This window comes from Acinonyx jubatus, chromosome D3, assembly GCF_027475565.1.
Source record: "Acinonyx jubatus isolate Ajub_Pintada_27869175 chromosome D3, VMU_Ajub_asm_v1.0, whole genome shotgun sequence".
Classification (NCBI taxonomy): Eukaryota; Metazoa; Chordata; class Mammalia; order Carnivora; family Felidae; genus Acinonyx; species Acinonyx jubatus.
This window is the reverse complement of record NC_069392.1, coordinates 44,857,806-44,873,142: the sequence shown is the minus strand read 5'-3', so window position 1 is coordinate 44,873,142 and position 15,337 is coordinate 44,857,806. Positions and strand designations below refer to the sequence as shown.

The 15,337-nt window shown below is 40.9% G+C and overlaps 1 protein-coding gene across 2 annotated transcripts in view; it reads right to left on the bottom strand.

The window, feature by feature from the left end:
• Nucleotides 1-8,474, bottom strand: part of LAMA3 (laminin subunit alpha 3) — a 269,791-nt gene extending 261,317 nt beyond the window's left edge. For both annotated transcript variants that reach the window (XM_027068651.2, XM_027068653.2), the window contains exon 1: nt 7,657-8,474. In XM_027068651.2, the coding sequence (XP_026924452.2) occupies nt 7,657-7,944 (288 nt within the window). In that variant the 5' untranslated portion in view covers nt 7,945-8,474. The remainder of the gene's footprint in view (nt 1-7,656) is intronic.
• Between the last annotated feature and the right edge of the window lie 6,863 nt (nt 8,475-15,337).

Genomic DNA, 15,337 nt, shown 5'->3' with positions numbered 1-15,337 from the left:
CTGATGCTAAGTTTATATCAACTCAAGTAATCACTATGAAAATAACCAAAAAATATACAGAAAAGTAAATGAGGAAATCAAAATGGTTCATTAGAAAAAGAAATTAAACACAAAAGAAGGTAGGAATGGAGGAATTGAGGAACCAAAAAATAGAAGAGATATAGGAAACAAGTAACAAATGGCAGAAGTAAGGCTACTTTAAATGTAAATGGATTAGGCTTATAAATTATCACATATTAATAATCACTTTAAATTTTTTTTAACGTTTATTTATTTTTGAGACAGAGAGAGACAGAGCATGAACGGGGGAGGGGCAGAGAGAGAGGGAGACACAGAATCGGAAGCAGGCTCCAGGCTCTGAGCCATCAGCCCAGAGCCCGACGCGGGGCTGGAACTCACGGACTCACGGACCGTGAGATCGTGACCTGAGCTGAAGTCGGACGCTTAACCGACTGAGCCATCCAGGCGCCCCTAAATGTAAATGGATTAGACTTCTAAATTAAAAGGCAAAGATTTGCAGAATGGATTAAAAAACAAAAAACATGATACAGATCTACCAGAGATTCACTTTAGACACAAAGACACAAATAAATTGAAAGTGAAAGAATAGAAAAAGGTATTCCCTGTAAAGAGTAACCCAAAAAGAGCTGGGATAGTTATACTAATACCAGACAAAATAAACTTTAAGTTTAAAATTGTTACAAAAGATAAAGACAGACAGTACACAATGAGGGAAGGGCCAATCCTTCAAGAAGATATAACAATTTAAATATATCTATACCAAACAAAAAAGCCTCATATGTACAAGAAGCAAAAATTGAGGGGCCTGAAGGGATAAATAGTTCCATAATATTAGTTGGAGACATCAGTTCTCCATTTCAATAGTAAGTAGTTTCTCGAAAACTTAAATATAAAATTTCTATGTGATCTAGCAATTCCACCGCTAGGAATCTACCCAAGGAAACTGAAAACATATGTCTACACAAAGATTCGCTTGTGAATGTTCATGGCAGCATTAACTTATAGGAGCCCAAACCTGAAAACAATCCAAATGTCCTTGATTGGGATAAAGAAAGTGAGGTGTAGCTATACAATGGAATACTATTTTCTGCAACAAAAAGAAACAAACTACTAAATCATACAAAAATATTAATGAACTTCAAAATCATTATGCCAAGTGAAAGAAGTCAGACACAAAAGACCACATATTGTATAATTTCATTTATATGAAATTTACAGAAATGGGAAATTTTTAGAGACAAAAATAATACTAGTAGAGAAACTGAAAGCATAAACACAAGAAAACTTTTGCAGCCGATGGAAATCCAGTTCTACAACTGGATTCTAGTGATAGTTGCACAACTCTATAAATTAATTAAAAAATATTTAATTCAGGGGCGCCTGAATTAAATATTTTTCAGTTGGTCGAGAGTCCGACTTCGGCTCAGGTCATGATCTCACGGTTTGTGGGTTCAAGTCCCGTATCGGGTTCTATGCTGCCAGCTCAGAGCCTGGAGCCTATTTCGGATTATGTGTCTTCCTCTCTCTCTGCCCCTCCCTCACTTGAGCTCTGTCTCAAAAGTAAATAAACATTAAAAAAAAATTTTTTTAATATTTAATTCACACTTACAATGGATACATGTTATAGTACTTAAATTACACCTCAATAAAGCTGTTAAAAATGACTCATACTTCAGTCTAGTTTTGGTAAAAAATATGAAGAAAATGTGTAGTTTTCACACTCATATGTGCACTGAAGATGTAAAATGCACACAGCTAACTTTCTGTAATGAGTTAAGCACAGTTTTCTTACAAGTCCTTTCCTTTGCCTATGACTACATACTTCTTTTTCTCAGATTAAATGATCCACATTCTCAATGGCACAGGTAATTCAGAGCATGAAGTAAGATCTTGCAATTCAAGGACTGAACATTCACATTTCCAACTATTCACTTTCAACAGTCCTGAAAGTCCATGAGCTCCAGTAGTCTGTGATTTGTTGAGAAAAAGTTTTTAAAATTTTTTAATGTTTATTTTATTTTTGAGAGAGAGACAGAGCATGAACAGAGGAGGGGCAGACAGAGAGGGAGACACAGAATCCGAAGGAGGCTCCAGGATCTGAGCTGTCAGCACAGAACCCGATGCAGGGCTTGAACCCATGAACCCTGAGATCATGACCTGAGCTGAAGTCGGACGCTTAACCTACTGAGCCATCCAGGCACCTCTGTTGAGGAAAAAAATTAAATTGCTGACGTCCTGCTATGTGGAACCATGTTCCACCTCACCCTGGTGAGTGAACGTGGCTCTCCAGAGGAAAACATGGATGTTTGTCTTCTCCAAATGATTTGTGCATAAACTTTCATTGCTAAACTTTGGCCAATGTCCATAAACACAGAACTATTAGGAAAATCATTTTTTAAAAAGTATTATTCATCTTTAATGCAAACTGGTGCAGCCATTATGGAAAAAAAGTATGGAGGTTCCTCAAAAAATTAAAAATAGAACTATCCTACGACCCAGCAATTGCACTACTAGGTTTTTATCTAAGGGATACAGCTGTGCTGTTTCGAAGGGGCACATGCACCCCAATGTTTATAGCAGCATTATCAACAATAGCCAAAGTATGGAAAGAGCCCAAATGTCCATCAATTGATAAATGGATAAAGAAAATGTGGTATATGTATACAATGGCGAATTACTGGGCAATCAAAAAGAATGAAATCTTGCCATTTGCAATACATGATTGGAACTAGAGGGTATTATGCTAAGTGAAATTAGAGAAAAACAAATATGACTTCACTCATGAGGACTTTAATATACAAAACAGATGAACATAACAGAAGGGAAGCAAAAATAATATAAAAGCAGGGAAGGGGACAAAAACATAAGAGACTCTTAAATACGGAGAACAAACAGAGGGTTACTGGAGGAGTTGTGGGAAGGGGGATGGACTAAATGGGTAAGGGGCATTAAGGAATCAACTCCTGAAATCATTGTTGCACTATATGCTAACTAACCTGGATGTAAATTTTAAAAAATAAAATTAAAAAAAGGATTATTCATCTTTAAATTGCTGACTGGAGTCATCTGTCTGAAGTTTCAAAATAACACACCTAAGAATTGTTACAAATGTATCAGTGGAATAATAAATGTCTTCATTTCTCAGCCCTTGCTCCAGACTTTCCTATCAGTTTCACAAAGGAAAAGGCCCTTGTTGAAGCTAACAAATGGTTTCTCTTTCACAATAGTTCTATAAACAGCCTTAGTGAAATTGAGTTTCCTGTTTATGACCATTAGTCCGAGTTACACAAACACACAACCTAGCCTGCTTTGTGCCAAGCATTCCTGCTCTTGGCTGTTAACTGACCAGTGTGTGCAAGCTCCCCTACCACTGTCATTCAGGTTAGATACACGTTCCAACACATAAATTATAATGTAATTAAGGAACATACAAAAGATGTGTTGAATTGTCAATGTACAAAATCGGCATCATATATTTGGTAAATAGGTTCACTTCGTTCCTTGTGAGTGTAGTGTTAATGCCAAACTAAACCAAACACAAGGTTATATTTTCAATGCAGCCTTCCACTAACATTTTACCATCATCTCTAGCAGATGTCAGAAATAATAATGTGTTTTGATTCCATAGGTAAGCAAACATTTAAAATTGAAGCATAAAGTGTGACAGATTTCAGTGGGAGTTTCTTCTCAGCGGAATAGAATTAATTTGTGCATTTTCCTTGTATATTCTTTACAAACTTCTTTACTGCCTTTAGCTGTGTCTTCACCATCCTCTCCTTCAATATTTTCTGAGCACATATACTGTACTAGCCTTTGCGGCTAAGCATGGGATACAGCTGTGAACCAGACAGACAAAATCCCTGAATCACAGAGCTCTCAAACACCAAAAACTTTATGTCTGAGCAGTAACAAGTATATAAAATCTTATTTAATGAATTTGAAGTCCAGAGAAACCACAGCAGATACTTTTCACACAACAAACAAAAACCTCAGACTTTTAAAATCCTCTACCTATCGACACGTGCTACCATTCAAGTATCAGAATTATTATTACAGAATCAGAACCATAAGCCCAGGTTTTATTCAAAGACATGACTTTTATTCATTTTTTACATTTTTTGCAAAATCCTTCTGCCTGAAATTCTAAACCCTGGCTGGCCCTAAAGAGTTATTTTTAGAAAGCTGAAAGAAATAGAACTTATTAACTCTTCTCTATTTCCCATCTTGAGCTATACATAAGTAAGATTCAAGATCATCATCATTCGGGTACAACCAATTGATCAATCCCAGTCTCTCTTCCTTTTCCCACTCATCTCCCATCACCCCGCAGTTTTCTGAAAGGCAGGGTCTATACCAGGTGTTGCCAACAATGGGCTAGAGTGAGCATCTCATAGCCCAGCTCTTAGAACTCCCTTTCCCTGTCTTCTCTGTCCTCATTAGGTAAGAACCTCTCACGTGAGCAATCAGTGAGATCTCCTCAAGCCCTCAACTGTGAAAGCAGAAAGCACTATTCAGCAGCAACTTTTGCTCTCCTTATTTTTACGGAAGAATACGGCATAACACCAGATGGCATTATTTTTCCACTGTCTATGGCCTGGCCTAGAAATGCAGTCTGCTGAATGACCTCAGAAAGGCCACTTCCTACTCTATCTAGGACTGTGAACCAAGGTTTAAGGACCAAGGAAACTCCATCAGACCAGAAAATAGGACTTTTCTGGACCTCCAAAAAGTAGTATCAACCTATGAGCACTCAAAACAAAACAAAACAAACAAACAAAAAAACAACCAGTGAGGAGGGGAATGAAGATCAGTCCATTCCTAGGCAAATCCATGGGAGAGGAGACAGCTGAAAATTTCTTTGATACCTTTCTTCTGCTTGCGTTTACTCTTTCCGTAATTAGGACAGTTCTCTCCAAGCTGGATGTGCCAGACAATCCAATGGGATGGCAGAAGGGAATATTAAAACTTGTTTATTTTACTTAAAAATGAAGAAACTCAGTCTTACTAATATTGAATGTGCAGATGGCATAGGGCCTTTACCCTGTCCTCAAGTCACCTGGTCACAATGGTCCTGAGAGTCTGTCTGTCCAAGGGAAGAGGAGGAGGGGTTCCACCAGCTATCATCTGACCATGACACATCAAAGCTTGCATGTGCCTGGTTAAGTGGACATGTGGATTCGTTTCTCCTGAAGGGCAGAACAGTTCCAAACCTGTACTACAAGGAGGAGTGATAATGAAATTGTTTTGATGGCACAGATTCACCGGTTCTCTCATGGTAACCTACTTAAAAGAATTTGAAATTTCAAGATGAGTCACACTTTTTTTTTTTCCACAAAAATTCCAAATCTGCTTATTCTGGGATGACATGGGCTGCCAGTAGTACACGACCTGATAGATATTTACAAAAAATAAGGGTACTTACCAAGGTAAAGGTGTTGTTTTAACGATGTGTGAAAAGGTAAATACTGTTCTAAAGAAATGGATGCTTTGGGGTTTTTTTTAATGTTTTTAAAATTTTTTTTTAATGTTTATTTATTTTTTGAGAGACAGAGACAGAGCATGAGCAGGGGAGGGGCAGAGATTGAGAGAGACACAGAATCCGAAGCAGGCTCCAGGCTCTGAGCTATCATCACAGAGCCCAACGTGGGGCTCGAACTCACAAACCGCGAGATCATGACCTGAGCCCAAGTCGAATACTTAACCGACTGAGCCACCCAGGTGCCCCAAGAAATGTACACTTTGAAAAGAGTGTTTTGGGAAATAGATGTTTGGAAATGTTTCATTTTTTGGCTGTTGAAAAGACAGAATTGTGTTACTCTAAAAGTTCTTATGTTTGCACATTTTAAAAACATGGACACAGAATTTTGTAATATATTTTAATATTTAAAAAAAAGGACTTGCAGTGAGTTTTGAATCACTAAACACACTACCTTCCTACCTTCCACTAAAACACAATACCTTCCTACCAAGAAGTACTTAATGCCATTTGAAAAGCAAACATTGACTGGCCAAGTGTCTACTTTAAAAAATTTTTAGAATAACTGAAGGATGGGGCAGAAATATGAGTACCATGATTTAATGAATTCAGGCAATATCAGACCTGTGGAGTTACACAGAATCCCACGCTCAGAAAGTCTCCTCAGTTAATTTAATATTCCGCTATCACCATTTGAAATTCATAATTTTTGGACAAGGTGCTCCACATTTTCCTTTTGCACTGTACTCTGTGATTATGTAGCTGGTTCTGGAACTCAGTGGTCAATGCAGTCCTTGTGGAATCTACCATTTTTTTTTTTTGAAGTATCTTTCCAGCTAGGACAATCACTAATTTCAAGCATTAATGTAAAACCAACCTTGAATTGCTGGATCATAAGTGCTCAACTCAACTTGTCAAAACTATTTATATAAATAATTACATCTGGATATTTATAAATAACTCTACACAATAACAAATTAAGTATTTAGAGAAAGCAAAATTAAAAGGCACTGTTAATAAAATTAAAAGTATTTTCATCATTGTCATTTCAATTTTATTTCTATTCTTGTGTGTTTTATAGTACACACAATATACTAATAAAGCAATACATGCACACAATTTATAATTGCATGTTCAACAAATTGTTATTTATGGAAATGCACAACCAAGAGTTTCTACAACACTGACCTAGATTCTCAATGACAATCGTTTGCCTTTGGAGCCCAAGCTCCAAAATCACTCCCTCTTCGGTCAACACTTTCCCATTCCTCAGCAATATTTCCCAGTAGAAGGAGGGAGGCAATTATGAATTATGGCTCAGTGTAAAGAAAATTTAGAGTCAGGACTGGGTTCAAATCTCCCTACCCTACTTGAAGGCGCTGGCACGTTTCTCAACCTGCTCCCGGATCCAGTTCCCAGAGCTGTTGTGAGGGTCCTGTGTCAGCACCTGGCACACGTCCAGATGCCGATTAAGCACCAGCAACACTATCATTCGCACCAGGTGTTCGCACTGAGTCTCTGACGGACCCTGAGCGTCGCGTCCATTGCTCCCCATTTCATCTCACTCGCCCCAGAGACCCTGAATGGTGGCACTTCAGGCGGTGCGGTGAGGTGCATCTTTTGGGTGACATCGGAGTGATACTACCGATATAACCTAAAAGTTCTCTCCAAATACGCCACGGAAACCCACTGCTACCAACTTCTCCGAATAAGGTCGGGGAGAAAGAAGGGCCTAGGAGGAGGCGTCCAGGGCACTCAAGGCCTGGTCAGGCGCTACCTGAGTGACTGGGGCAGGACGGCAGGACGGGGCGACAGTTCCGTACTGTGTACGCACTTCGGGGCGCACCTTGGGACTTTCTGCTCAGCGCGCCCAAACTTAACCTCAGCCTTCACTCACCTCGCGCGCTCTACCCGTCCCTGCCTCGGGCGGCGCGTCTGCAAGCCTGGTGCCCCGCAGGTTCGCACCTCCGCACCGCGCCTACCACCGGGGTCGCCGGCCCGCGAGGGGCTGGGGGACCCCGTCCCGGTCACCTGGGCTCGCCAGCGTACGCTGGGGAAGGACCCCCTCCCTCCGCGTGCAGTCGCTGGGCAGAGCACGCTGAGCAGAGCGGGGAGGGGGCCCCGCCCCCTGCCACCCCTCGCTCGCTCCGGGACCTTACCTGGATGGTGTGGCCGCTGCCCGGGGCGGTGGGCCCCCCCACCAACTTGCAGTAGAGCTCGGGCCGGGGCCGCGTGCCGCCAGGCTCCCGCTCCCCGCAGGTGGCGGTGGCCCAAATCCTCGCCGCCTCCGCCAGATTGAAGTAGGGCGGGTGCAGGCTGAGCCGGGCCGCGGCCCGGGGTTCCCGAGAGGCGCTCACCGCCCGCAGCAGGGGCGGCGGCGGCAGCAGCAGCAGCAGGAGCAGGACTGGCCTCGTTGCCCAGCCTGGAGCCCACGCAGCCGCCGCCATCCTGCAGCGCACGATCCTCCCGGGAAGAGCGAGCTCAGCCCGGGGTGTGGGCGGCGGCCGACCGCACCCCCGCCCCACGCGCCTGGAGCCCGCGGCGTGGGGGCGGCTTCTCTGGTCTGGAACCTGCAGCGGCTGGAGCCGGCAACCAACGGAGCAGGAACTGACAGCGCCCAGCCTCGGGCCAGGAGACGAGGTCTCTGCGAACGCGCTGCGCGCTGCAAACTTCGCGGGCGGGGAGCGCGGAAGGCGTTCCCGGGCTCCTACCCTGGCGGCTGCGGCGGGGGCCGGGACCGCCCCACCTTCCCACGCCCCGCGCAGAAATCAGATCTTTTTCCTCTCCAGCTACTCACGGTCACACACCAGTGAGGAAAGCCAACTCTGGACCTCGGACAAGGGAGTCGGCTTGCAGAGAATTTGGGTGAGACATCAGAGCAAGCTGGCGCTGCCTGCAGAACTTACATCAAAGACATTGTGGCTTCCCGGACAAGTCTCAATTGTCAAAAGACAAGTCCCGTCAATTCTCAGACACTGTGCGCCAAAGACAGAAACGGCACTGCCGCCACGTACCGAGTCTGGGATCCAAGGAGCTGAGGGAGAATTGGGAGTGGCGGGACATACACATTTAAAAGAGCCAATAGCGGAGGTTGTCGTTTGCCAAACTTGTGCAAAGGCACTTTGGAGGAAATCCTTTAGATGCCCAATCTGCTAAATTTTACAGATAAACGGAGAGATGTTGAGCGAATTACTGACGCTGTCAAGCTGGCTTCGGAGCAGAGGATACCCCCACCCCGAGGCTGAGATTTGGTCCTGTGTGCAGGACACCTCTCAGCGATTCCAGGTGAGTGTCACTGCTGCCGGCCAGACTGATTTAAGTACCTCAGAGGAAGCAGGACTGGAGCTGTGAAGGTTGGAGAAGGGGGGAAGGCGGTGTGAGAACAGTGCTTGAGCAAAGATGGAGATAAGCATAAAAGTGGTACAGTTAAAAGGAAAGAGAAATGACCAGCATATTTATTAAATACTGGGATAGGTGCTAGGAAGAAGGCAGTGTACTTATTTAATCTTCTGTCTGCTCTTCAAAAATAAAAAGATAGGGAAAGGAATTCGTGCGTGTAACACCAAAAGGAGAAGCCACAAAGATTGATAAGCTGACGTAAAAACTGAAAGTTTCGTACATCCAGAAGCACCATAACAAAACAAAAATGGAAAACAAATGAGAGGAGAAAATGTTCACCATAAAGGACATAGGATTAATAACCTTAATATATAAACTGCTTTCACAAAACAATTAGAAAAAGCTGAATACTCAAGGATAAGAGACAATATAATTAACAGGAAAAAATTTTTTCTATGCTAATAAACATGAAAACTTTTTTGACCTTCCTGGGAATTGAAATGCAAGCAAAGCACCAATGAGACTCGTCTTTCACCTACCAAACTAGAAAAGATATTTTTTAAATAATAAAACAGATTTAGTGAATGAAGTATCACAGCCTTGGTTGAAGTAAAAACCTTATTACTTTTCAGGAGGGCAATGTTTGCAGTGCTTAGCAAATGACTTCAATGTGCATATATTTTACCCTAACAACTCTGCTTGTGGACATTTATATCCAGGAAAAAAATTAAGGAAGTTTGCAAAGATTTAGTGGCAAGTTTGTATCAGAATTATTTTAGCTTTTTTTTTTTAAGTTTAAAAGAACTTAAATGTCTAAAAGTGCAGAGCTGGTTAAATTAAAAATCACAGTGAACTTTTTATTAAATATTTGTATTAAAATATTAAAGCAAAATACTACAAGGTCACTAAAATGATGTTATACAACTGTATTTTCTGACATAGAAAGATGTTCACAATTTTTTGAAAGATAAAATGATATAAGATAATACATGTACAAGAATCAATTGTATTTATGGGGCACCTGGGTGGCTCAGTCGGTTGAGCATCCGACTTCAGCTCAGGTCATGATCTCACAGTTTGCAGGTTCCAGCCCTGCATCGGGCTCTGTGCTGACAGCTCAGAGCCTAAAGCCTGCTTCAGATTCTGTGTCTCCCTCTCTCTCTGCCCCTCCCCTGCTCACACTCTGTTCCTCTCTCTCTTTCTCTGTCAAAAATAAATAAACATTAAAAAAAATTTTTTTTAAATCAATTGTTTTCTAAACACTAGCAACGAGCAATCCAAAAATGAAATTAAGAGCAACTCCATTTACTATAGCATCAAAAAAAAATAGTAGTCTTTAAAATAAATTTAACAAAAGTTCAAGACCTGTACAATGAAAACTACAAAGCATCTTTGAAAGAAATTAAAGAAGATCTAAATAAATGGAAAGGCATCCCATGTTCATGGATTGAGAGACAATATTGTTTATTTTGCTCTTAAAAGTTTTTTTTAATGTTTATTTACTTTGAGAGAGAGAGAGACATAATGTGAGTAAGCAAGGGGCAGAGAGAAGGAGATACAGAATCTGAAGCAGGCTCCAGGCTCTGAGCTGTCAGCACAGAGCGTGATGTGAGGCTCAAACTCATGAACCACAAAATCATGACCTGAGTCAAAGTTGGATGCTTAACTGACTGAGCCACCAAGTGCCCCAAGAGACAATATTGTTAAGATGGCAATATTGCCTAAAGCAATCTACAGATTCAATAAAATCCCTATCAAAATCCCAGGCTATGTTTTTGCAAACACTGGAAAGTTGATCCTAAAATTCATGTGGGAGTGCAAAGAATCCAGAACCACCAAAACAATCCTGAAAAAAGATTAATGAAATTAGAGGACTCATACTTTCCCAATTTCAAAACGTAATACCAATGTATAGTAATCAAGAGAGTGTGGTACTGGCATAAGGATAAACATATAGATCAATGGAATAGAAGTGGGAGTCCAGAAATAAATCTTCACATTTATAGTCACTCAATTTTAACCATTTTTAATAGTGCCAAGACCATCAATGGGGAAAGAGTAATCTTTTCAATAAATGGAACAACTGGCTATCCACATGCAAATAAATCAAGTTGGATGCCTACCTCACACCATATACAAAAATTAATTCAAAATGGATCAAAGACCTAATGTAAGAGCTAACACTATAAAACTCTTAGACAAAAACAAAAAATTAAATATTTGTGGTTTTGGCTTAGACAATGGTTTCTTAGAAATGAAGTCAAAAGCACATGCAACAAAAGAAAAAATTAATTGAATCTCATCAAATTTTAAAACTTTAGTACTTCAAAGGACATCATCAAAAAAGTGAAATGACAACCCAAAGATGGGAGAAAATATTTGCAAATCATATATCTGATAAGAGATTCATATCCAGAGCCACCTGGTGTCTCAATCAGTTAAGCATCCAACTTCAGCTCAGGTCATAATCTCACAGTTTGTGAATTTGAGTCCTGTGTTGGGCTCTATGCCTATAGCTCGGGGCCTGGAGCCTGCTTTGGATTCTCTGTCTCCCATTCTCTCTCTGTCCCTCCCCTGCTTGTGCTTTCTCTCTCAAAAATAAATAAACATTTAAAAGAGAGAGAGAGAGAGATTCCTATCCAGAATAAATAACTCTACAACTCAGCCATTAAAAAAAAAATTAGATGATTGGAAAAAATTTTTGAATAGATGTTTCTTCAAAGAAGATATAAAAATTGGCCAATAAGCACATGGAAAGATGCTCAACATCATTAGTCATCAGAGAAATGCAAATCAAAACCACAATGAGACACCACTTCATACCCACTAGGATGGCTATAATAAAAAGATAATAACAAGTTCTGGTGAGGACATGGAAAATCGGAACCCCTATACACTGCTGGAAGGAATGCAATATGGTGTAGACACTTTGGAAAACACTTCAGCAGTTCCTCAAAAGTTTAAACATCATGTTACCATGTGACCCATCAATTCCAATCCTAAGTATCTACTCAAGAGAACTGAAGACATATATCCACGTAAAAACTTGTACATAGGGGCGCCTGGGTGGCTCAGTCCGTAAGTGTCCGACTTCAGCTCAGGTCATGATCTCATGGTTGGTGAGTTCAAGCCCCGTGTCGGGGTCTGTGCTGACAGCTCAGAGCCTGGAGCCTGCTTCAGATTCTGTGTCTCCCTCTCTCTCTGCTCCTCCCCCACTCACACTCTGTCTCTCTCTCAAAAATAAACAAACATTAAAAAAAAACTTGTACATTAATGTTCATAACAGTGTTTATAATAGCCAAAAAATGAAAACAATGCATTGTTTACCAGCTGATGAATGGATTAACAAAATGTGGTATATCCATAGAATATCATAGCATTCCACCATAAAAATGAATGAAGTTCTGATACCTGCTATAATACAGGTAAACCTTGAAAACATTACACTAGGTGAAAGAAGCCAGACACAAAAGGCTAGATGTTGTATGGGGAGTAATTGCTAATGGATATGGGATTTCTTTTTGCAATGATAAAAATATTCTGGAATTAGATAGTGCTGATGGATGTACAATCCTGTGAATATGCTAAAAACCACAGAATCGTGTACTTTAAAAGTGAATTTATGGTACATGAATTAGAACTTAAAACAGCTGTTATTTAAAAAGAGTTTTGCAGAACTGAAATATATCTTAAATATAAAAAGTATATATGAACGTGTGTGTGTGTGCATGGGCACATGTGTGTGTGAAAGCAGACTGAAAGATTTTGAAATTTATACAATAGAATGTTCTAGAGTGGATAGATGAGATGGAGAGAAGGGATTTTTTGTTTATATTCTTCTTTTTGCTTATTATTTTTTTCATTTTTCCAATGAGCCTATATCGCTTTGCCCTAATAAGAACTTTCATATTTAAATAGATCGACTGAGTGAATGCCCAGTAAATGATCCTGCCCAAAATGATCTGGTACTATCTTAGTTGACAAAAGAAGACTGAGAAAGAGTGAGAAAGATTTTACATACTATTTGTAAAGTCCTTCCAGACACAAGATTATTTGAAGAAAAATATTCAACACATGGCTAAGGTTCCAAAATTATTTCATTAATATGCAAATGCAAAGCAAAATCTAAATTAAAGAAGAAGCTGTCCCTCACCCAGCCAGTACTCTCCCACCATGCCAGGCCATTTCACTGAGATGTTGAGAATCCTCAACATCAGAACTGACCATCTGTGGATTCAAATCAAGGCCTCTTCCTCACAGAACTTCCTAGTTTGCTGTAAAATGCAACAATGAAGAGCGTGACTTCCAAACTTTCTTTATTGTACAAGGACAGTAGCTCTCTCTGATAGGTTTTATTACATTCCTTAGTCAAGGGATATGTAACATCATTCACTTTACATTGTTTAAAAGTAACTTTGTGATGTCAGAGTACAAGTGTGTTCATTATCTTTCTAAAGATTACCTATTCAAAACAAACATCTCAGAACACCTACCTTCACAGTCCCAGGTATCAGAGATATGATGAGATTAATGATGCTTTGGTTGGGGGAGGGGAGGAAGGCTGCTCTGAAGTTACATGAAGGAATGTATGAGCAAGTGTGTGTGTGTGTGTGTGTGTGTGTGTGTGTGTGTGTGTGTGTGTGTGTCTGTTTTGGAGAGAGAATACACAAATGGGGGAGGGTCAGAGAGAGAGGGAGAGAGAGAATCTTAAGCAGGGTCCAAGCTCAATGGAGAGCCCCACCGGGGCTCAATCTTACCGTGAGATCATGACCTGAGATGAAATCAAGATCACCTGGGTGGCTCAGTCAGTTAAGCATCAGACTTTGGCTCAGGTCATGATCGCTCTGGGCTCTGTGCTGACAGCTCAGAGCCTGGAGCCTGCTTCAATTCTGTGTCTCCCTCTCTCTCTCTCTGTCCCTCCCCCATTTGTGCTCCCTCTTTCTCAGAAATAAAGGAATAAACTTTATTTTTTAAAAAAAACATGAAAGCAGCAAATTGAAGGTACACTTGTGTTTTTAAGGCAAGATGGAGGTGTTATGTTTTCATGGGGAAAGATGATGCTTGAGAAAATTAGATGTCTTGTTCACGTCTTAAGGAAATAGGAATAATAAGCAGGACACAGGACTGCTAATGCCCGTTCAAGCTCCTAGAAGGACTCCGGGAGGACAGAGGAAAAAGCTCACTGGGAGAGCCCCATGTGAGGTGTGAAGGCTACAGAAGAGTGGCACACAAGAGTTGCTGCTGGGTTACTTAGTCCTACGGGGGTGGGTGTGACAGACATGCATAGTTGGTTATGAACAAACCCAAAGGAACACAAGTGAATTTAGGGTTTGGCTGGCCTCCCAATACTTCAGAAGTGACTCATGCATAGTTATGTCCTTCAAATTTTAAGATGGAAATGCAACTCGCCATGCCATTGTTGAAAAGAATTTCTCCAGACTCAAGAACCTAAACCATGCACTGTGTCTTACAAGGGCATAATCAAAGTCAGTAACATCCCTTTAGCACAGGGATGGGCCTAACATCAAGCTCAGGCTGATGCTCCTGTAGGCAAAGCATAGGTTTTTTTCCTTCTCCTTCCTTTCCCTCCACCCCAACCCCCAATATGGCAGCTTTGTCCTTCTGTCCTCCCAAATCCTCCTAGGAATGTGAACTGGGATCAGAAATCCTGGGTCCCACTTATCATTGCTATTCTTCTTTGAAGTGTATCGTTAAATACAACAACTTGCCTTTGGCTCAGCTTCTCTTAAGGAGCAGGTTAGTTTTCCTTTTCATCATCACTTCATAGAGAAAACAATGATGTTCTAGGCCAATAGCAATGAAAAGAATACAAAGAAAACAGAAAAACAAAGGCATTTCTACTTATACTACCACACACCTGGTGAGGCCAGCTACTTAAAAACCAGAGGCAACTAGATAATGAATGAAGTTCTGCCGTCCAACTGGTTAGCTTTATTGCAAACCCTAAGATTGAAAGCATCTTTTGGAATCTAACTATCCTATCATTAAAAAAAAAGTATACATATGTATAGGTGTGTGTGTGTGTGCAAGTATGTGTGTGTGTCCTTTTATTATGCTTCTCTCATAATCTGCTGCTTTGAAAGAATTTCACTAACTGCATTTTTTTTATTTTTACTTTTCTTTGTATTTTTATTTTTATTTTTAAATTTTTTTTTCAACGTTTATTTATTTTTGGGACAGAGAGACAGAGCATGAACGGGGGAGGGGCAGAGAGAGAGGGAGACACAGAATTGGAAACAGGCTCCAGGCTCTGAGACATCAGCCCAGAGCCCGACGCGGGGCTCGAACTCACGGACCGCGAGATCGTGACCTGGCTGAAGTCGGACGCTTAACCGACTGCGCCACCCAGGCGCCCCTGTATTTTTATTTTTAATTGAAGTACACTTGACGTACATACAACATTATACAGCTTCAGGTGTACAACATAGAGATGGGACAATTACATATGTTATGAGATGCTCATTATGATGAGTATTGTTG